The sequence below is a fragment of the Nyctibius grandis genome, chromosome 3 (assembly GCF_013368605.1).
Source record: "Nyctibius grandis isolate bNycGra1 chromosome 3, bNycGra1.pri, whole genome shotgun sequence".
NCBI classification, from domain to species: Eukaryota; Metazoa; Chordata; class Aves; order Nyctibiiformes; family Nyctibiidae; genus Nyctibius; species Nyctibius grandis.
Window position 1 is genome coordinate 10395435 of NC_090660.1, and position 21782 is coordinate 10417216.

The 21782-nt window shown below is 42.1% G+C and overlaps 1 protein-coding gene across 2 annotated transcripts in view; it reads left to right on the top strand.

The window, feature by feature from the left end:
• Positions 1–21782, top strand: part of JARID2 (jumonji and AT-rich interaction domain containing 2) — a 233018-nt gene that overhangs the window by 128442 nt on the left and 82794 nt on the right. For both annotated transcript variants that reach the window (XM_068396444.1, XM_068396445.1), the window contains exon 3: positions 1066–1207. In XM_068396444.1, the coding sequence (XP_068252545.1) occupies positions 1066–1207 (142 nt within the window). The remainder of the gene's footprint in view (positions 1–1065; positions 1208–21782) is intronic.

The following is a 21782-nucleotide window of genomic DNA, read 5'->3' on the forward strand; positions in this document are numbered from 1 at the left end:
AGTCGGCCTCTTCTCCCGGGCAACTAGCGATAGGACAAGAGGACACAGCCTCAAGCTTCGCCAGGGGAGGTTCAGGTTGGACATTAGGAAGAATTTCTTTTCAGAAAGGGTTATTAGACATTGGAATGGGCTGCCCAAGGAGGTGGTGGAGTCACCATCTCTGGATGTGTTTAAGAAAAGACTGGACATGGCACTTAGTGCCGTGGTCTAGTTGACAGGGTGGTGTCAGGGCAACGGTTGGACTCGATGATCCCAGAGGTCTCTTCCAACCCGGTTGATTCTGTGATTCTGTCCGCTGTTGTTTGTAAGAGTCAAATTATATTACTCATTTGAGTAGAATATGCAAAATGTATTAAATATTATGCTTGTATAGGGCCCAATGCTTTATTCCATCTATGTGACTCTGCTTGCTGTAGTATTCCTCCAGGAGAGAAAAGGCACAAAAGGTAAGGCAGCTGTGGCAGACATTTCACCTGCCTTGTGTACCTTTGCTGGCAGTCTGGAGTTTCTGTAGTTGAGTAACATTTGGCTAGAAGAAGCAGAGTTGAGAAACAGACATTTGATGTTCACCCCTTTGGGATTTAGGATTTTTTTTTTTAAAGGATCATAAATTGCAATAGTTGAAACCAGCAGAATGAAGAGCAAGATGACAACAAATTGACCAAACAGCAGCTTAATTTTATATTGATCTACAGAGAAACACAAAAGGCTCTCATCTGTGCCAGTCAACAGGAGTTCTGTAAAACAGGGATGAGTTTGTGACTCTAAGCTGTGTCCCTTTTTGAGTAAGGGATGTGACAAGATTATAAATACAATTGCAAACACCCATAGTGTAGTTATTTGGGATTGGGAGCTTACAGTTAGCCAAACTGGAAACACACAATCAGGCAGGTTCTTACTGGATACCTCCATGCAAAATCAGTGTTATCAGCACATCTCTTTGCAAGATGGTTGCTTTGGGCATCAACTCTCTACTGGTAGTGTCACATGCAAATTTTTATAAAATCCTTTTGGCACTGGTAATGCACGTTTTGAATATTGTGTGCTACTTTGTCACGTTTGCAGGACTTCTCACTAATGGCCAATCTAAAGGATTAGGACCAGGATCAGAACAGCTGGAGAATGAGAAGGACGATGCATCGCAAGTGTCCTCAACGAGCAACGATGTTAGTTCTTCAGATTTTGAAGAAGGGCCCTCGAGGAAAAGGTCAGTAGTGCATTATGATTAAAGTATTGCTTTTCTGCTTTGTCCCTTTTGGGCTATAAGGTTGTGATTGTGTTATCAGTAGGGTATGGTTGCACATACTGCCCTACCATAAACAGATTTTCCAGTGTGGAGTCCTACTAGTAACAGCAAGGATGTAGTAAATTTTGCTTCATCCATCGGTATAGATGGTTCTTGTTGTTGTTTTGGAAAGCACGGAAAAGCAGTTGTTGTTTTGCAGTAGGTGATTGCTAATTTAATGCCTTAAGACTCTCTCGCCTCCTGCCCTCCCTTTTCCTCTGCTGGCTTTGGCCTTTCAGGGGTATGTCAATACGTATGTGTGTGTAATTTCAAGGAAAGCATCACTAAAGTAGTTACTGTTACTGTTTTTATTTTTAATTTTCCGTGAATTAAACCATGTGAAGTTAAAAAAAAAAAAACAGCAGATGCTTCTGAGAAAAGAAACTGTATAGTACGGCAGTTTGGTGGGTATCGGTTGCAAAGCACTACTTTGAGATACTGCTGTAGCAAGCTGCCTCCTCTTTCCTAGAAGTCAGTTATGAGGTCCTTGTTGAACTCTTACGAGTTCTTATCCTGAATGTGCAAAATGTGGGTTAATATTGTAGGACTCAAGCCAATCTATTATAGAAAATATGCTGAGAATGCAGAAGGCTGGGAGTTGTCCTCTGTATGAAGTAAGAACCAAAACAGGCTGTCTGAAAAATGCCATTTAAAAGAGAGAAACGGAAAATGCTTTCTCAACCTTTTTCCTTTACACTCCTTGTATCCTAGTCCCAAGCCAAAATGAACTGTAAAATAATGTTCTCTTTCAAACAAAAGAAGGTCATGTAGGGAGAAGATTAGAAGGGCCAAAGCTCAGTTAGAGCCTGATTTGGCTGCTACAGTCAAAGACAACAAAAAAAGCTTCTACAAATACATTAACAGCAAAAGGAGGGTCAAGGAGAGCCTCCACCACTTGCTGAATGAGGAGGGTAGTGTAGTGTCAGGGGATGAGGAAAAGGCAGAGGTGCTCAATGCTTTCTTTGCCTCGGTCTTTAATGTCAAGACCGGTTGTCCTCAGGAGACTCAGCCCCAGAGCCTGAAGTTAGGGACGGAGGGCTGTGTGAACCTCCCGTAATCCAGGAGGAGACGGTTAGTGACCTGCTGTGCCAACTGGACACCCACAAGGCTATGGGGCCGGATGGGATTCACCCCAGAGTAATGAAGGAACTGGCAAATGAACTTGCCAAACCACTCTCGATTATCTACCGGCAGTCCTGGTTAACTGGAGAAGTTCCAGCTGACTGGAAATTAGCAAATGTAACGCCCATCTACAAGAAGGGTCGGAAGGATGATCCAGGGAACTATAGGCCTGTCAGCCTGACCTCGGTGCCAGGCAAGGTGATGGAACAGATCATCCTGAGTGCCATTACACGGCACATGCAGGACAATTGGGGCATCGGGGCCAGCCAACATGGATTCATGAAAGGCAGGTCCTGCTTGAGCAACCTGGTCTCCTTCTATGACAAAGTGACCCACTTAGTAGATGAGGGCAGGGCTGTGGATGTAGTCTATCTAGACTTCAGTAAGGCATTCGACACTGTCTCCCACAGCATCTTCCTATACAAACTGGCTGCCCGGGGCTTGGATGGGTGGACTCTTCGATGGGTTAAAAACTGGCTGGATGGCCGAGCCCAGAGAGTGGTGGTGAATGGGGCAAAGTCCAACTGGCGGCCGGTCACTAGCGGTGTTCCCCAGGGCTCAGTTCTGGGGCTGGTGCTGTTCAATATCTTTATAGATGATCTAGACGTAGGGATTGAGTGCACCCTCAGCAAATTTGCAGATGACACCAAGCTGGGTGGGAGTGTCGATCTGCTGGAGGGTAGGAAGGCCCTACAGAGGGATCTGGACAGGTTGGATAGATGGGCCAAGACCAACGGCATGAGGTTCAACAAGAACAAGTGCCGGGTCTTACACTTTGGCCACAACAACCCCATGCAGCTCTACAGGCTGGGGGAAGAGTGGTTAGAGAGCAGCCCAGCGGACGGAGACCTGGAGGTGCTGATCGACAGCCGGCTAAACATGAGCCAGCAGTGTGCCCAGGTGGCCAAGAAGGCCAATGGCATCCTGGCCTCTATTAGGAATAGTGTAGCCAGCCGGTCTAGGGAAGTGATCGTCCCTCTGTACTCGGCACTGGTGAGGCCGCACCTTGAATACTGTGTCCAGTTCTGGGCCCCGCACTTCAAGAAAGATGTTGAGGTGTTGGAGCGAGTCCAGAGGAGGGCGACCAAGCTGGTGAAGGGTCTGGAGGGTCTGACGTACGAGGAACGGCTGAGGGAGCTGGGGTTGTTTAGCCTGGAGAAGAGGAGGCTCAGAGGTGACCTTATTGCAGTCTACAACTACCTGAAGGGAAGTTGTAGTGAAGTGGGAGATGGCCTCTTCTCCCGGGCAACTAGCGATAGGACAAGAGGACATAGCCTCAAGCTTCGCCAGGGGAGGTTCAGGTTGGACATTAGGAAGAATTTCTTTACAGAAAGGGTTATTAGACATTGGAATGGGCTGCCCAGGGAGGTGGTGGAGTCACCATCTCTGGATGTATTTAAGAAAAGACTGGACATATGGCACTTAGTGCCATGGTCTAGTTGACATGGTGGTGCCAGGGCAACGGTTGGACTCGATGATCCCAGAGGTCTCTTCCAACCTGGTTGATTCTGTGATTCTGTGTGATCCCTGTTTATTGTGTGACCTTTTGATTCACCTGAGAAGCCTGATGGGGTGAGGAGAGTGGTGCTTTCCTGGACACCCCCCTGTTCCTGTTCCCATGTCCCCCACCCCTGGTTCCCACAACCTTTTCTACCCCCCAAGCAACAAACTCAGAAGTCTAGTTAATATGCCCAGCTAGCTCCTGCGGTGTATCGGAATAAAATCTGTGTTATCTTCTATGCTGGTAGAAATTTTGTAAGGCTTATTGCATCCTGCTGCTGGTCAGGGGAAAGATTATTTTTGGCTTTATGAGATACAACGGAAGCTTGAAAATGATTTCTGCTTAGAAATTTAAGTGACATCCACTGTAGGTGTGATCCTGGGAGACAGTGGCCATCATTTCATGGTGTTGCCACTGTTGCTTGCACGTTACCTGAAGGAATTTTTGCTGCCCTCTGAACTTGCTTTGTCCCCTTGTTCCTAAGCTGTGCTGACACAACCGCTTGCAGGGTCACACCGTGAGTAGGTTCAAGGAGCTGGTTAGGATTAAAAATAATAGCGAAAGGAAGACAGATGGAGACTTTTTGCCAGGGTTCTTTATTTTTAACCTGCATGAGTTTTCATCTCTTGTTCACAGCAGGGCTGCAGGAGCAGCCGCCACTGCAACCGAAGGAGCATCCCCTTCCTCTCTTGGGGCTGGCAAGGGGCAGGAGGGCTTGTCCCTTATGCTGTCCCTGCTTCTGGTGCCCTGCACAGTCCAGCTTCAGAAATGAGTGGGATTGCTACATCACCATCCCAAGAAATGGCATTCGAGTATTGCAGGCGAAATTTTTTTGAGGAATATTTGCTAGTGTTTGGCTGTGGGAATTCAGACACTTGAGAAGCAGCTGAGTGGTTCAGGTCTAAGAATAGGGAACTGAGTGCCTTTGGTACTTTTCGGGTTAAAACCAAAACAAAGAAATCCCCCAAAACAGAAGCTAAGATGAAAGATATCTTTCTGGCTTATGTGGAAGACAAGGCATCATTTCAGTTCTTCCTGCATCATGAACTCTTGACATAATATTACGTTTGTTGCTGCAGTTGCTGTGAAGGAGAACGTTCCTGTTCTGTTTCCATTTACACCTAACACAGACTTTTATCTGCTTTTTCCCTCCCACAGCTTCCTCTCTGCAGACAGACGTCTTCTGGGCTCCTTCTCTTACACTGTATTGCAGCATGTTGACTTTTTTGAAGTCTTCCTCTTGTTTCCCTTCATTTTTTTTGTTTTGTTTAGCCGAATATGTAATGTTTCCTTGATCCAGGTCATCTTGGGGATCCTGCAAAGAGTTGTGCCAGGCATGTTGGGTGGACAAAAGAGGAGGGTGAGGAGAGATAGGACTGCAATGGGATCTATGGGTTCACTGCTTCAGCTCATCAAGTTTTGAGAACTTGTGCCCTCCTTGTCTTCCCCCGGGTTTCCTCTAAATCAAACTTTTCAATTGTCTGTTCAGCTGTGTGTACTACTAATGGCACTCTTGTAATAAAATACACATTTAAACACTATAGCTGTAGCATGTACTTCAAGCAGTTTTTTCCCCTCCCCAAAATGAGTATTTGTCTTCTCGAAATACTGTGGTATATAGCTGGTGGTATGTGCAGAGAAATTATTTTAGGGATTGGTGCACTTAGTAAAGCATATGTGATTTGGACTTCCTCTATATAATACAGTGAGGTTTGAGTACCAGGTTTCCTGTAGTTTTTGAACTGTGCATATATGTAAGTTACTATTCAGTTTGTTATGGGTTGTGGGGGTTTTTTTGGTGTATGGCAGGAATGTTTCGTTTGGAAACGTGTACCTGTCGTCTTCTAGAGAAATAGGCCACCTGTATTTCACACCAGTGATGGAAACAAAAAGAGTGCTAAGCAAGTAAGCATAGTAAGTAATGGAGGCTGTTGTAAGGGGCTTCAGTTTGTTTAGTAGTTTAAGGCTCTGGTTTGACCTTGCAGTTCTTCAGTGTAATGGCAGGCTGGTGCTGTGGAGGCAAACAATCTCTTCCCGTTTTCTTCTTCCCTCCTCTTCCCAGCCGTCGTGTCTGGCAATCTTCTGTCCCCCAGGTCGGTCAGTTCAGTGGACTGATCTGGCAGCCTCTTGCCCCCTGCTAGAGCAGGTCACGTTACATAAATGGAACAGGGAGATAGCTTCATGCGTGTTTGCAGCATGTATGTGTTTAATTTGCATTTATACTTGATCCAAACTCTTCCAGTTTCAGAGAAGATTTGTATGAGAGCCTGGACGAATAACAAGTGCCACTTCTCGTAGCAAGCTGTGTGAAGGGTGAGTTTCCTAGCAGTTAGCATTGCCTTGTGATCTCACTGTGCCAGCCATCTCTGGTGTAGATTTTCCTTGGGTCAAAGCCAGGCAGTGGATACTCCCAGTGAGTTACTGGTCAGAGGACTTAGTTGTAGATAGGTAGGTGCTGACAAGCGTCTGTGGGGGGAGGTAAAGCCCTACCAGCCTGCCTGTTGACCAGTGAAGGGATTACTGCTGAGTATTCCTTATTTCACACATATATGCCAAGCTGCATAACACAACAGTAGAACCCCCAACCAAGCACTGCTTCAGATTTGTCACATCTATTTTTTTTTTCAGTTTCAACCCCTTTCTTAGTAACATAACTTGATTGAAGAGCCATACGTGCCGTAAAGAGAGCATTGTGATGGGAGGAAAGAGATTGTGGTTCTGGTGAAAGTATGCTGATTTAATAGAATGCTGCAGATTTTGTTCAGAAACTCACTTAGATACTTTGTTTGATGGACCAGGCTTTTGAATGCTGCAGCCCAGTGCTGTTAGGCTTCAAATGGCTCCAACCAGTCTTTGCAGGTACTTTGTCAGTAATTAACACCTTTACTCTCTGGGGACTGGAGGAAGCTTCCTACACAGCCAGGTTTGCAGTCAATGGGGAAAGTCCCATCTCCATTTCTTTTTAAGTGTAAGGTTTTAGATTGCAGCAGAAACCATGGAACAGTACTGAAAGTGTCCAACCTGCCATTTTGTGATGCTGCAGGTTTCAGCTGTGATAGCTTGGTGATGGTAAGGAAGAAAAGAAGTACATGTACAGCTTTGCTTGTGCAAGTCTCCAGATGAGTCCAAAAATTGTAAGCCCTACTTAACTGAATAAATGGGGTTTAAGGAGGATTGGCAGTGGCAATAGTGGCAAACTCAGGACTTCAAAATACTTAATTTGTTTGAGTTTTCACTCAGAGAATGGACAATACTTGCTTTGATCTGAGCTATGTCTATTACAAGTGACCAGGTCTGGGGGGAAGCAGAGGGTTAATCCTGAGTAGTAAATACTACTTTCAGCCAGTAAAGAGGTGTCAGTGTTATTCTCACATTTGGCAAAAGCGAAGCATTCAAATGTTACACTGAATCTGCTGTGTAATGTGTTGCTGTCTAACTGCCATGGGAGTGAGAGCAGTTGCTGGTTTGTTCAATGGTTTTGGGAGAGATGAACAAAAACATTGGTATACAGGCTTGATAAACTCTCAGGCTGGATGTTCTTCACTGAGTAAAGACCGTGCATTTTAAAAACCCGTAAAAAATTGCTGGAGGAGGAGAAGTGTAACTTCAGTGTAGCTGCATGTTCTTGGTGTGGATCTCCGATTTCCAGCTGTGATTCTCAGTTGAGAAGGTCAATAGGTAACAGACCAAAGATGTTTGAGTCACTGTGCTGGATGCTTGTACATTTTTACGGGCACCTCTTAAGACTACAACCACTGGCAATTAATAACAGTGTGCAGAGACAGCTCTATGTTTTCTAGCAACAGTTGCTCACCTTACCCAAGAAGAGACATGTGCAGAGCAGACTTGATGTGACAGTATGTTCATCTTTGGTGACAGTAGGCTATTTCTTGCTTCCTGTTACTAATCAGGTGGCTACTCATTTACATGGCCCCCTTCCCAGAAATGCACACAAGGAATTGACAAATGCATTATCTTTTATTGTAATGTTCTGTTAATAGAAGGCTGTCAGAAGTAGCAGGAAGTTGACTGATCTTCATAGTCGTTAAGCTTTAAATTTGGGAGTTTTTTACTTAATGTTAGAATATTTTTTCCATTAAGGGGGACAAAGAGGTTTGTTTGGTTTAGAAGAAAAATAGCATTGAAGAAATTTCTCCCCCGTGCAGGAGCGGCAGAGCGGATGCACGTCCCTGCCTTGGACCGAGGGTGTGTGCAGCTTGCAGAAGACACTGTCCAGTTCTGCTACAGGGAAGGTTGCTGGCAGCAGGAGAAAGGGACAACCCACTAGGGAGCAGTAGTGTTTTAAGCTGCCACAGCTAGATTGGACAGAAATTGCTTATTAGGAATCTTCTGAGGCCTTTAATTAATACAGCAGCTTTCTGCTAATGGTCTCAAGCATATGACAATCAGAAGTGTGGTTGTGTGCTACAGAAAGGCCAATCTGTGGGATGTGCTCCTGCCCCTTGCCTCATGCTGGCTCCCTGCTGCCTGCTCCATTTTCCTGTTTGTCTTTTTTTTAATTTTATTTTAATTTTTATTTTTAGATGCCAATTTAACTCCCTGAACTGGTTCACTGTGTGGCAAGATGAGTGTCAAGGTTTGTCAAATGAAGAGGTGGGAGTATGTGGCCAAGGAGGGGGAGGCGAGTATGCTGGTCTCCTTTGGCTGGTGGCTGCACAGCTGCTAGGCTGGCAGAGCCGTATTGCACCCTCAGCACAAAAAAAAAGCCAGTCAAGGGTAGGCAAGCTTCTGTGTATTAGGCAAGCTGGTAATTTAAGAGGTTTCTTTTCGTGATATATCCTTTTCAACCTGAGCTGCAAAAGGCTTTCCTGTGGCAGAGCTGTCAAAAGATTGAGGGGACTCGGCGTTGGTTTCTTTTTCTTTTTGTCAAATTGTTTTTATAGTTAATAATGAACAGTTTCTTTATCACTAGACTTAGCACCTTCCGTGCAAGACGTAAAACAATCCTGTTCCCACATATGTAAGTTTGTGAGGGATTTCTACTCGGTATTGTAGGTGATGGAGAGAGCAGTGTATTATGACTCAGGTGTGAAAGCAGGAGACTGCTCGTAATATCAAAGTGTTTTTCCAGGACCTTTTTAGTGAATAGTCTTTTCACTAATTGAAACACTATATAATGTGTTTGTGTTCAGCTGTTGCCTGCTACCGCATAATGTAATCCCACTTACCAAGCAGGTGCTTCTATTAGTTTTTTTCTAATTTCAGTAGGCTATGCAAATCTGCACTAGTTATTTGCTTATGAAGAACTACATTGATCCACAATAAAACCAAAATGGCAGCAAGATTTACGTATAATAATTCTGATTTTTTTTTTTTTTTTTTTTTGCCCACCTCTGGAAATTCTGATATGAGGGGAATATATTTTTAGTGCAGCACATTTATATTTAAATAACAAGCCTTATAAACAAAACAATAATAGTCCATTGGAGTGGATTTGCACAGGAATAGTAAAAAGACAGATTACCAGCTTTATAATACAAGTCAAGGAGATCATTCTATGTAGTTTGAAAAGGAAAAAATCAGGTGATTAATGTTCTTTCAGTATTTTCATAAGGAACAAACAGAGTTGTTGACATTTGACATGGATTCTTCTATTCGACAGGCAAAGATGTAACAAGGTACAAGAATCTGGGAACACTTTAACTTTGTGGGCAGACAGCTATGTAAACAGCTTGTCCGAGTAGTGATTTAATAATTACGAAAGTACGATTTATAGCAGCTGAGAAGTGTTAAGCAATGACCCATTCAAACTCGCTTGTCCTCACCTGCCACCTTCTCTTCAGAAGTCAGTGTTGCAGGAAGAGATCCTCACGACCTTGAGCTTGGGCTTGTCTCCTGAGGGACCAGGGGAGTTTCCAAAGCCAGACTGGATGGGTGCAGTTGTTTCTGTGGTTCTGTGCACTCTTTCAGCTGCTTGATAACCCATCCCTATCCCTACTGTCATTCACTTATTCGTATGTCTCACCCCTGTGTATGACAGGCCAGATGTTGAGTGCTTAAATACCAGGGAGAGGTTGCTCTGAACCAATGTGGGAAATAACTGATTCTGTACTGAAAGACACTTTTTCCAAGCAAATCTGTGCGTCAATGTGAAAGAGGTTTTTTGATGCCCATAAGCCACTGTCTATATAAGACTCTAGCCTCATGTTTGGGCTAACATAACTCTTTGCCACATCTGATTTCTTTTGTCATTTTCCATGTGCCTCTGTGCTGTTGCTTGGCCTTCTCTTACCTTGATATTACAGTTCAGCTGCTAACTGATGGCTCAGCCCAGTGCCCAGACTGCTGCTGAGATCTGGGGAAGAGGAGCCACCTGTCCGATTTGATCCTTTTTAGAACCTTCTTGACTTTGTTAAATTATCTTTCTATTATTCTTGTGTCCAGAGAGTAAGGCATTTGTGAACAATCTACTTAGGTGGCATTTCAAAAAGACAGGTTGGCATTAAAACTGTTTTCCATCGAGGACTGTATCTGGACAGCCAGTGAGTGTTTTTTCTTCCCAAACCCTCATGCTACTTCAGAAGAAATGTTACACGTGGTGGACATTCCCAGGGATTTTGTCATGTCAGCAGAGATGGACTCTTTGCTGTGCCCTTAGCTGTTTCTGCCTGTTGCTGCTGTTCCAAAGACAGGCTGCCTCATCCTAAACAGTGGAAACATGGATTACTTGAAATATATATGTTTTTTGCTTTGGGTCATGTTACCCTCGTAGGTAAAGTGTTGCGTACTCACCAAACAAACATTGAGTCCCATGAGATCTCCTACAGCTTTGTCTGCTCACTCCATAAATCCATTTCCTTGATCCTGAAGCATGAAGGAGGGGGGAGGGGACACAACCCAAACATTCACATGTATTACAAATGAGTGTCTTTCCACTTATTCCTCCATTCATAATTCCCCCCAAATGAATTTAAAATCAAAGACAGGCAGAAAAAAAGGCATATAATTGTATTTTGAAGATCACAGCAATGCTGTGATTTTTTTTTCTGTGAGATTATTTTAAAGAATAGGATTCTATTTTAAAATTTTGATTCCTAGAAATTAGCCATCCTAGCATTTGCAGTGGTCTTATTCTTTTGGAAAAGAAGAGATTGCTTAGTGAAAAAACATTCAGCACCATCAAGTACGGGTAAGATTTCAGAATTAAATGAAACAGATTCAGTTTCTTCCATGAAATTAAAATTTGAGCTTAAAAAGACGTCAACAGATAAAAATAATTCTAGCAAGAATAAAAGGCCAAGAATGGAAAAGCAGAAACCTGTTCCTGAAATAAAAATGTAAAATGCTGTAATACTTGACAGTAAGTAGTTTGCTGAGATTAAACTTGGTAACAATTTTATGAAAGTAAGGCCACTTTTTAGTGGTCTTTTGAAGGACTAGGAAACAAAGGATATGGAAAGAGAAGTACCATCTGAAGACTGGGGGTTGGACTAGATGACCTTTAAAGGTCCCTTCCAATCAAAACTATTCTATGAACTATTTTATGATTCTTGATATTTTCTACTTTGTAGTAATAGTGGGCTCCTAATCTTCAAATTCAGTCTAACATTTGGAATGTAAGGCTGATTTGCCAGAAGAAATTTTTCATTTTTTTGTGGTAGGCTGGACATGATTTAGTAGGCTTCATTACTATAGCTTCTCCAGTCTCCAGACTAGATCTCTGAAGATCTTGCTGCTAAGCGCTCTACGACTACTTTGTGTTTTAACTAATATTTAAGCAAACTGGTGATGGAAGCATCTAGTTTCTTTTATATGGACGTTGAGAGATGTACCATGGGCTGTTTGCGTGCAACATCATTTGTGCTATAATTCTGACCCGAGTGTTTTGTATGTGTGCTGAGTTAAAAGCCAGCCTGGGTTGGAATAATGTTGCCATATGTGCTCTGCAAAGATAATGATATTAAAAAAAAACAGAGTATCATTCCTGTATTTTAAAGTGGAAGTGTATCCTAACATTGAATTTTAAGTATATTTGGGTTTTTTTTTTGTGTGTTTTTAATACGTATTTGAAGATTGTATTTATACTGTTTGCTGGTTTGGCATTCACTAAACTATAGGAAATCTCATTCTGTATTTATTCCTGTGGCTGATCTGGACAATGTGTGAGTGGTAGGAATATGTTCTTGACATATTCCTTGCAAATAGCAGCGTGAGCGTGGGCTACTGCTGATTCACCAAAGCTGACCACAGTGTGCGTGTTGGTGGTGTTATGTCAGATCAAAGCAGATGTTACTTCAAGTGGGGAGTGGGTCTCAAGACTCCCAGATGGATGAGAGAGGTGTGGGATGGTGTGAGCACTGGTCAGAAAAAGGGCAGTCCTCGTCACCAGCATTGAAGCTTGGGAGCGTAAAAGTTTTCTAGCTCTTAACTGAATTTGAAAAGCATAGATCTTTTTTTACTGTAAATATCTTCTCTGGAATCTTCTCAGGTCTCTTGTGTTGAGAGAAAAATTACAGGCATTTTACACATATAGCCTGTCTTATGCTGGTGTAGTGCTTTTCCTTTATTTTCTTCAATTGCTGCATCCAGTAGCACAAGATTTCCTGAGGGAAGCTAATTTTTTTTTCTTCTTAACCTGAACATTTGTATTTTTACTATTTAATGGTATGTTTATTGTTAAATAATTTGTACAGTAATGGCCGTGTCATCATTATGTTTTGATTTTTATGCTTTCCTTCTTTGCTTTTCTCTCTTGGTATTTGTTCTTGGCTCTGATTAAATAAACTAAAGCTTAAGGGATCATTGACCATGTGGCAAATTATTTGCAAGTTGGGTTTTTTTTTTTTTCCAGTTGTATTACAGTCTGTTTCCACTGGTAGCATCCTTTCAGCTTTCAGACAAGTTCTCCCATGAGTTTCATAGTGGTAGTTACTATGGAGATGACTGTCCACCCTTCCTCTTGTCCTCCCTTGCCCTCCTCCTTTCCTGGAGCTCCTGCAGCTGTTATTTATCTTTTCAATAAAGTAAGGAGATTTTGTACAGACCTTGTTTCTAATATCTCTTCTATTGCGACACGTCATTTGCCTGTAACGCTTTCACTTTCGTGAAATCCTGTAGCATTTGCTTATATGAACGAAAAATTTGGGGTATGAGTAGAGAGTGAGGAGATCCCTAGTTAAAAGGGTCACTCCTGGAGCTATTATCTGATTTGATCTTTCTTCACAGTTGAAGAGCTGTTCATTGGAGTCATAATTCTGTAAAATTAATTAACTGGTAACGTGTGTGTGTGTATGTATGCTGAGTGCCTAGGATAGCTTTTAGAATTTATTTATTTTAAATGGCAGCTTTTGGAATTCAATATAAACATTCTGGTGCAAGTTAAAAATTCTCTGATGAAGAAATGAAAACTTGAGACAACACATCGTTAGCCTTTTAAGTCTGAGAGACTTTTCTTTGCACCTCATCACAATTTTGATAGCTCTTTATACAGCTTTATATATTCCAGCTTTTAACAGAGAAACGTGGATGTTTGGGTAGTCGGCTATTCTGCAACAGATAGGATATTTTCCTTTGCATGTGTGCTGTTGTATTTCTGAAGCTCTTGTCTTGGGGAAGCATTGTTTCACTTGGTGTCAGTGATCTGTTGAACTACTTAGAGATTTGAAATGTGCTCTCCAACCAAGAAGTTCTACCCCAACTACCTGGCCAAGGGGACATCCCACCCAGAAAGCTGATGTAGCTGCACTGCTGTTTTGATGAACACTTGTTTCTTACGTTAGCTGCATCTTCAGAGGTTTTCCCTCTTCATTTAGGGAGGTCTTGCCCTAGGTGATTATGAATTGCAATGTTGCACTGTTTGCTGTGGCCTGCTGAGCACTGTCATCTGTGGCTTTCCACAGCCAGGAGCCTACTGAGAAGCCCCTCAGTTTTACGACTGCATAAATACCCTACCTTGGGCTTGTGGTCAGATAATGCAAATCACTTTGCCTCCTGTTGAAATTGTTGAGTTGAAATTACAGCCTAATGGCCCACTATGCAACCAGGGGATATGTGATAAGGAGGAGCATGCTTCCTCTGACCCCATTTGTGCTGGGTCTGGTGCGGTTTGCCACCTAGCAAAAGCAAAGGCAGATGGTTTTCTGCTGGGTTAGTGGGACTGGTCTCAGGGACAGATCCCCTGGGCACCTCAGTGAGTGCAGCAGAAGTAGCCATGGGAAGAAAGATGAAGAGGAAGAGCATCAACCCCTCGGGGTGGTGGCAGGCTGCTTCAATCAGCTCAGCCCCTCCGGAGTAACGTTGCTCTCAGATTTATTCTAAGCAAGGAAACAGCTCGTCTCTTTTGGTCTTTCTTCTTTCCTGGTGAGGTGAGGGAGAGACTCTGAAACCCTTCGTTTTTTGTCTTCTCTGCTCTTTTATTATGCCTTAGATTATTCCTGGCCCTGTGACAATTTGTCCTGCAAGTTGTCAAGCAAAATGTGTATTTAGTAATAAATTACTCTAAAATTTCAAGCAACTCTTTTTTTAGAAGGGAGTCTCATGTTTTTCTTTTGCATATGTCTCGTTTGCTGTGAAAGTGAGCAGCTGGGACTTTCTTGATTACTTCTATTTTTAGTGTAATCTTCTTTACACCTGCACATTGAAAATCATGAAGTTTTCTTAACAGGGGTTGGGAAATCTTTCAGCCTCCCTGACTCTTAGATCAGAAGCCTGAAACCAAGCTGGCCTTCTAATTGCAGTATCTCGGTGTGCTTGGACTTTTTATGTTTGTCTTACACTAGAAAAATTGACCGTTATTGATTTTTTTTTTTTTGAAATCTATTTCATCCCACCCAGTTGATTCGTAAAAGAACAAGAAGACAAACCATGTGTGGCACAATTTCCAAGAACCTCGCTTTTATGTCTCTAGGCCTATGAAATCCTCTCATTACCTGAGAATTAGATTGTAAGTATTGAGTCATGCCTAGGCAAATGTTACCACGCAATCAAAATTTGGTTTTTATAAGTTTTATTTAATTTCTGTTATGTAGAAATCTCGTAATCAAATTTGCTCTTGATACATGTGCTACATGCCGTACCACTTTAAGACTATTTAATTGCTTCTAGTTTCTAGATGGACTGCAAAATAAACTTTAAAGGTGAATCAGATGAGAAATGGAAAAACAGGGGAGATAGCATTTGAGTAAAGGCCATGCTCTTCTTATTAGGAGAATTAACTGGAGTAACTCAGAAAAAGAAGACATGGGAAAAAGGTTGTTTCTTCCTTGAAGCTTATAGTCGCAGGACCCTACTAGAACATTAATTCAACCATTTGTTCCTGTTCATGCAATAAAACCACAGTATCTCCCAGAGCCTAGTGCCGTAGGTACAGGGTAGGGAACACGCATGTTCAAATTCTTGCCATACTGCGTGGCCTTGCCACGTCACTTAATCGCTGTATCTCTCCTCCATCTTCAAAGTTAATTGGCAGAGTTTTGAGAGATTTAAGCTGGGAATAATATTTGTTTGTTGTTTTGAAGAGTAAAGTAAAAATAAATTATATTGTTTATTTATATCTGTATTATTTATATATATGTGTCTATTTTTGGATTTATGTATTTATGTCTCGACTTCCTTGCTCTGATATTAAATTAACATAGATATTAATAAACAAACAAAAAAGAACTTATCTCCCTGAAGGAGGATTTTGAGAGTGCTTTATCAGCACAACTGCATTCAAATCCATTTTTAAATAACAAGAGTTAACTCCTGGATCCATTGAAAGACAGTGCTTGTTATTGATTTCAGTGGGTTAGACTTTTTCCTAAGATGTCTGCAGGCTGAAGAATGCTGCAAATTAAGTGCCCCTGGATTTGACTGCACTTGGAGTAGCCCTGCTTAATATCCTTCTGTTTTTCCAGATTCTTCAGCAGAGAGTCTTGTTTATTTTCCTTTTCAATTATGTTATTCTATGTGTGCTGGAGTTTTACACCACAGAATGAGCCATCAGAAAGTCATGCTGCGTACTCTCTGCCATGTATCTCCCCGGGCTCTTACCTGACTCGTGTTGGCTTGCTGCCTCCGTTGAGGTTGGTCAGTGTGAACTCTGAGAAATGAAGTGTTTATTGAATGAAGGGCTGCCAATCTGGGTCTCATACTTCTTGGGGTACTTGATTATTTTAGTGGCAGAGCCGAGTACATGTTCATGTTGAAGGTCCTGCGCCGCGTTGTTTCCTCTGAAGCTATAGCTCATGTGCAGGGTTACCGATTCAGTGGGAGAACAAAGAGTATGTGCCATTCATAGTGAAAATGGAATGATTTCTCCTTTACATTTTTATTCGGTGTTACAGGGTAATTCAATGAAAATAGCACAGGTGATAACAAAAGTACCCTGTGTTTCCTAAACCATGCTGTGTTCCTCTTATCTCAGTCATAGAAACTTCCCAATAGGGAACTTTACTCCAAATTATGGTCATTCTTTTCAGCTTCTTAGCTGCATCTTCTCAAGCACTAATTCCCCACCCCCTACTCTGAAACTGTCCAGTTTCAGGAAATTAAACTTCTTTAGCTGTTTGGGGGGGGGGGGGAGGGGTGTGTGTCTCACTCTTTGGTGTTATATGCTGTCTTCAGTTCAAGGCTTCAGATTGATTTCCTTCTCTGTCGGGTTTTTACATGCTGTTCAAAGCCCTCAGCAAGCCTGAGGATGCAGCTGTATGCTAATTTCCCAGTTTCTACAAAACACTGACAGGTCACTGCCGAAATACTCTGTCCGCTTGCCACGGAGGAAGGAAGTTTCTGGGCTGTGATAGGTGAGAAAGGCAGGGCCTGGGCCTGTTGCTGTTTCGTGTTTCTTCTCAGCTCTTGGAGAGGAAGATCCTTTTCCTGAGACAGAGCTCTGATGTTGTTAGAAATGAAGCTCTGTCACATCATTATTTCTATTTTTTAACATGAAAAAGGCAAGTTAAAAGGGAATTTGTTAGAAGTTCTTGTTACTCTGTCTTCTAAAAGGAAGTGTGAATTTAATCTTCATATACCATATCTTCCTACAACAATGTTTAAAGGCTCTTTGGGCTGAAGTAGGGTTTGACTTGAGGACAGACGACAATGTTTCAGTATCTGAGCAGATTTCCAGACTCTGATGCTATCCACTTGTTCTGATCTCTCCTGTCCTCTGGCTGTGCTTTTTTTCCAAGACTCTCGCTGCTCAGGGACACATCTTTTAGAACTTGACATTCCCAACCTAAAACACAAACCAACAAAAACTTCTTTAAGTGGAGGCTAGAGGACACGCACGCATTCAGGAGTCCTTTTTCTATTACAAAATAGAATACCCTGTTGAGTCAGGCACCTTTTTTTTGGGTGGGAAATTATGGGAAACTTTCTAGAAATGTGCTTCCAGAAGAAAAAATAATTTTTCTACCAGTAAGCAGTAGTGCAAGGGTAGTGTCTATGCAGAGATTTGCTTCTATACTTGCCCCTTCAATATTGTAGTGTTTACTTTAGATATCAAGAAGGCAGGTCTTCGAGGGCGTTTGAAGATGGAGAGCAGTGTTATTCATCATCCCAAATAAAATGCAGGAAGAAGAAAGTCTTCTCTTGCCTTCCTGGATTTTTTCCCTCCCATAATAATTAATAAGGGTAGCAGAGTCTCTTTTGCTTTTTCCGCTCAGGTTCTTGTTTTTAACGTAGTCTGAAGAATGTTTTGCTCTTCTGAGGTAACCTCTTCTGAAGGTTTGCTGTAGTTTTTTATGAAAAGCACCAAACCCTTTAGTCCTTAAAACAGAAATCTGTTTTCTGTTTGTGTTCTTCTCTGTACTACTTTAGTGATCGTTAGACAGTCCAGGATGCATGAATTAGTTGTTGACTTTTCTGCTTTGTTTTCTTCCTTGTTTGTTCTTTACTCTGCCGTTTCTTTGGACCATCCCAACCTTTTCTACTGAAGTGTTTTTCTGCTAGGTTTTGTTCAACAGAATCTGCGTGGTTTCCCAATATGAGCCTTAATGAAAACAAATGTTTACGGCGTTTCCTGAACATTAGGTGAGCTGCTATCTTTAATTACGAAGGGCTTGGAGATGGAGGAGGAAACCCACTGGTCTCATTTGCCTTCTTGGCAACAAAGGACCCTAGGACTGTTTGTGCTCAGCTCATTCAGTGCTCTCTGCTTTGCAGATAAGTGAGACTTTCTGAGCATTTGAATACAGTTTATTCTGTCAATTAAACAAAACAAAACCTGTCTCTTACATTGCTTAAATACCTATTAAGCCCATGAACAGAATACTAATTTAGGTGGTTCTGTATAATGAGCTCTAAATTTCTGAGTCATGTCGGCTATGGAACCTTTTAACGAGGACGTGGAAAACCCCACAAAAAAACTAATGTCAGTCTCAGTTCCTTAATTATTTTAATGAGTGTAGAAATGAAAAGCTCCAAAGCATTGTGTCACAGTGGTTATTTTCCAGATTGAATATCAGAGGGAGGATTTATGAAGATTCTCAGCTACATTGCTGGGGTGGATGAAACACGGAGCAACAAGGTCTGAGCACTGGCAATACTCAATGCCAGCAGCACACCTCATCAGCTGACAAGCCCTTGGGAGTTCTTCAATGTGATGAGATGGCTTTTTGCATTTCTCCGCCCTCCCCCCGCCCCCTTTTTCCCCTCCCCTCCCCTCCCTCTATATGTATGCCAGCACATATAAATCAGTGTCATTTAGCTGGTGCAGAAAGGGGGTGTCGCAGTGCAGAGCTGCACTCTACCAGCTGGATAGGTAGGCAGAGGTAGTAGCTGAGGTGCATATGTGAGAGTCATTTACCCCTGGATGGGTGTCGCTTTCAGTTCATGTGGATTTTAATTAGGCGATGCAGTGATGCTAGGTGCTACCTGCATTTCAAAACATGGATGTTACTTGAATGTCATTTATTCTTCCTTTAATAGACCTACAAGTTATTTGATTCTGCTACACAGACCCTGTAGAAGATGCTGCTGAGTGCACAGTGACAGCTTGAATGCTCCCTGTGCATCACAGAAAGCGCTCTGCTCATTCCTCTGGAAAATGTTATTATATAATGCAGTATGGCGCTTCGCCGTGTCTGCTGGGGGGTCGCCCCTCTGCTAGGAGGGTTGCATTATCGAGTTGGGTATTTTAAGGATAGAATTGGCCGTTACTTAATGATACGTGAAACGTAACTTAATGCATTTGTCATCGCTTTAAATTTTCCCACCTCGCACAATGAATGTCCCACAGTGTGAGCTTCATTTTCTCCGTAGCCTGTATTATTTTTAAATGTGCTCATTTATACTAGGGAGAGAAAAATAAAGGCAGGGCACCTTGAGAAATGCCAGCTAATAGAAGGTAAGACAGTTGTGTTTTCTGATAAACAATTAACATAGTAAAACTGGTGATACTAGAGGCATCTTGTGTTATTGATGAAAACAAACTGCTTGCTGACATCTGCAGCAACCAGCCCCTGACTAGTGGCATCCCAGAGCCCTCCTGTGCCATATTTTAGGCAGACTTGCTGGAGTTCCCATTGTGAAAGTTGCCGGTTTTGAGGGTTTTGTCCTCATCCCCCCCCACCCCCAAAGTGCTTTATTTTTTCTTGCAGATTTATATTTCTTATGGGAAATAAGAGAATAGCTGTTCTTTTCTTGGATATGGTTTTAAAAGCCATAGCTATTTCTTTTGGATAGCTGATTAATTTAGCCATCTGAAGTCCCCTTTGATAACAGTTACAGTCCATCTGTGCTGCTCTGGAATAGCATTTCACATACTGTAGACCCTCACTGCTTCTCCTGAAGAGCCGCCGCTCTCTACTGCATCCCACTGCCCGATGCACTCGTTTCCCCAGCCCGTGAATGTCCTCTGCTTCATGAGCAGATTCCCTTTGTTATCACAGCTTCTGCACTGAGTTGCTCTTAGCACTGGGAAACTTGGGTTTAGCCCACGTTTTTCCTGTAACTGATGTTACCCTACTGTATACTTCCCTATTTGTATTGCTACTTGCACAGTAGTTGTAGGCCAATACTTTTTTGTCCCCTCCCGGTGTTGTTTCTGAGATTCTATAAATTAAGGTGCCATAGTTTTTCTTTGTATTTCTTGTCTAGAAGCATGACAAGTTGAGGAAGGGGAGAGCAGCACTTTGTTTTGTAGTAGTGTTCAGATGATTCATTTAAATAATGATGAACCCTAGCTTTTGACATGTCTCACTTTCCATCGCAGCTATCTAGATCAGGGAGATTGATGTTCTGGGTCAGCTATAGCTGATCCAAAGACTGTGCCTTGTGCATGATTTTCCTTTCACTAAATGGAATGGGCGGCATAGAAACATTGCCAAGAAATACTTGCAGAGAGTTCCCTGCTATCTGCTGAGAGGGGGATGTAGAGTAAGAGCTGTCCTGAATTGTTGCTTGTCCCCTATGATCCAGGGAACCTCATGTCCACTGTGGTGGGGATTGACACCACAGATCTCTTTCTCTGCTTCTCTTGGCTTGTTGGACAAGACATAGCTCGCTATCTTTTTTTTTTTTTTTTTTTTCCCTTTCTGGTTTTCATCTTCAAACCTCCTTTCTTCAGGGAAATGATTGTATGTAATAATTGGCTGCCAAATCCTTCTGAAGGAACTGCTCAGTAACACTGAGTAGTCTTTAATTTGACACTCCTAATGCTGGGCGAAGATGTGAGCAACAACAGCTGCTTTGCTTTGCATCAGCACTTTGAGGGTGATGGCACTCCGTTGGTTGCATTTGGATTTAGAAAACCTTTAAAGGGCTAGAGCTGGAAACGGGCTTAAACTCTCAGTTCCCTCAGAGGCATGTTTTGCAGGTATTATGGTGTCTGGTTCACTGATTTGGTAGGACGGGTTGCTTACTAAGTCTGGAGAAGTGTGGAGTTTTGCTTTTTTCTTTTTTTTTTTTTTTTTTTTTTTGCAAAGCTTTTCTTTCCCCTCAGGGAAGGGGAGAGGTATGCAAAATGCAGTTAATTATGATGGTTTATTATCTCATTAAATTATGAAATACCTTCTGCAAAGCTTATTATAGTAATCTAAAAATCAGCTATTCATATTTCTGATCTTTGTCTCCAGTCCTTGCTTTTTATTGCAGATTACATGTATATGTATATGTGCATGTGTGTGTGCATGTAGATGCATATATAAAACATTGAATAAAGTAAAAACTTACCTATGTAGTTTAATTTTATTCATCTTAAAGCCTCGTGAACCAGATCGGTCAGTCGCGCTTGCTAAGGTCACACAATGGCTATGAAGAGGGATATTGTTAGTGAGCCAGTTATTTTAGTGTAGCTTCTGATCTTGCAGATTTATATAACAGCGATGCACGGAAGAGCTGGAACGCTTTTAAACCTGCCTGGCTGCGAGGAGTCCTTCGTGGGTAGGGAGAGCCTTGGTGAATGCACAAAAATATAGATTAACACGTTCGGCAAAACTCATACCTAGATTTTGAACCCCGTATGAGACCAGGGATGTCTCCATCAAGTGGGTTTTTAATATTGCCCATATAGATTCAAAATGTGAAGCTGGAGTCAGTACCTTTTCCAAAGAATAGAATTTGAATATTTAGAGATGGAATTGTAGCTTAAATTTCTTCCATAGACAAAATCTGCCTCTGTCTGCAGTAGAAAACCATCACAGGAGAAGCAGGTTGTGGAGAAGGTGGGCTGGAATCTGGGAAAGCTTTAGAAGTGAGTTTGGATTTACTGATCCAAAATCATTCAAGTTTTAGTGGTGGTGCTTTGCTGAGATCTCTAGATAGCTTACGTTAATTTAACTTAAGATGTAGCTTTTAAATTAATGAAGTTAAACTGGCACAAGAGGCTGTATGGACAGGCTGTCTTTTTGATTTATCTGTCAACAAGGCACTGGTTTAACCTCCTCTTAACCCATAAGAGTCCATGTGGATTTGAACTGATTTAACAAAACT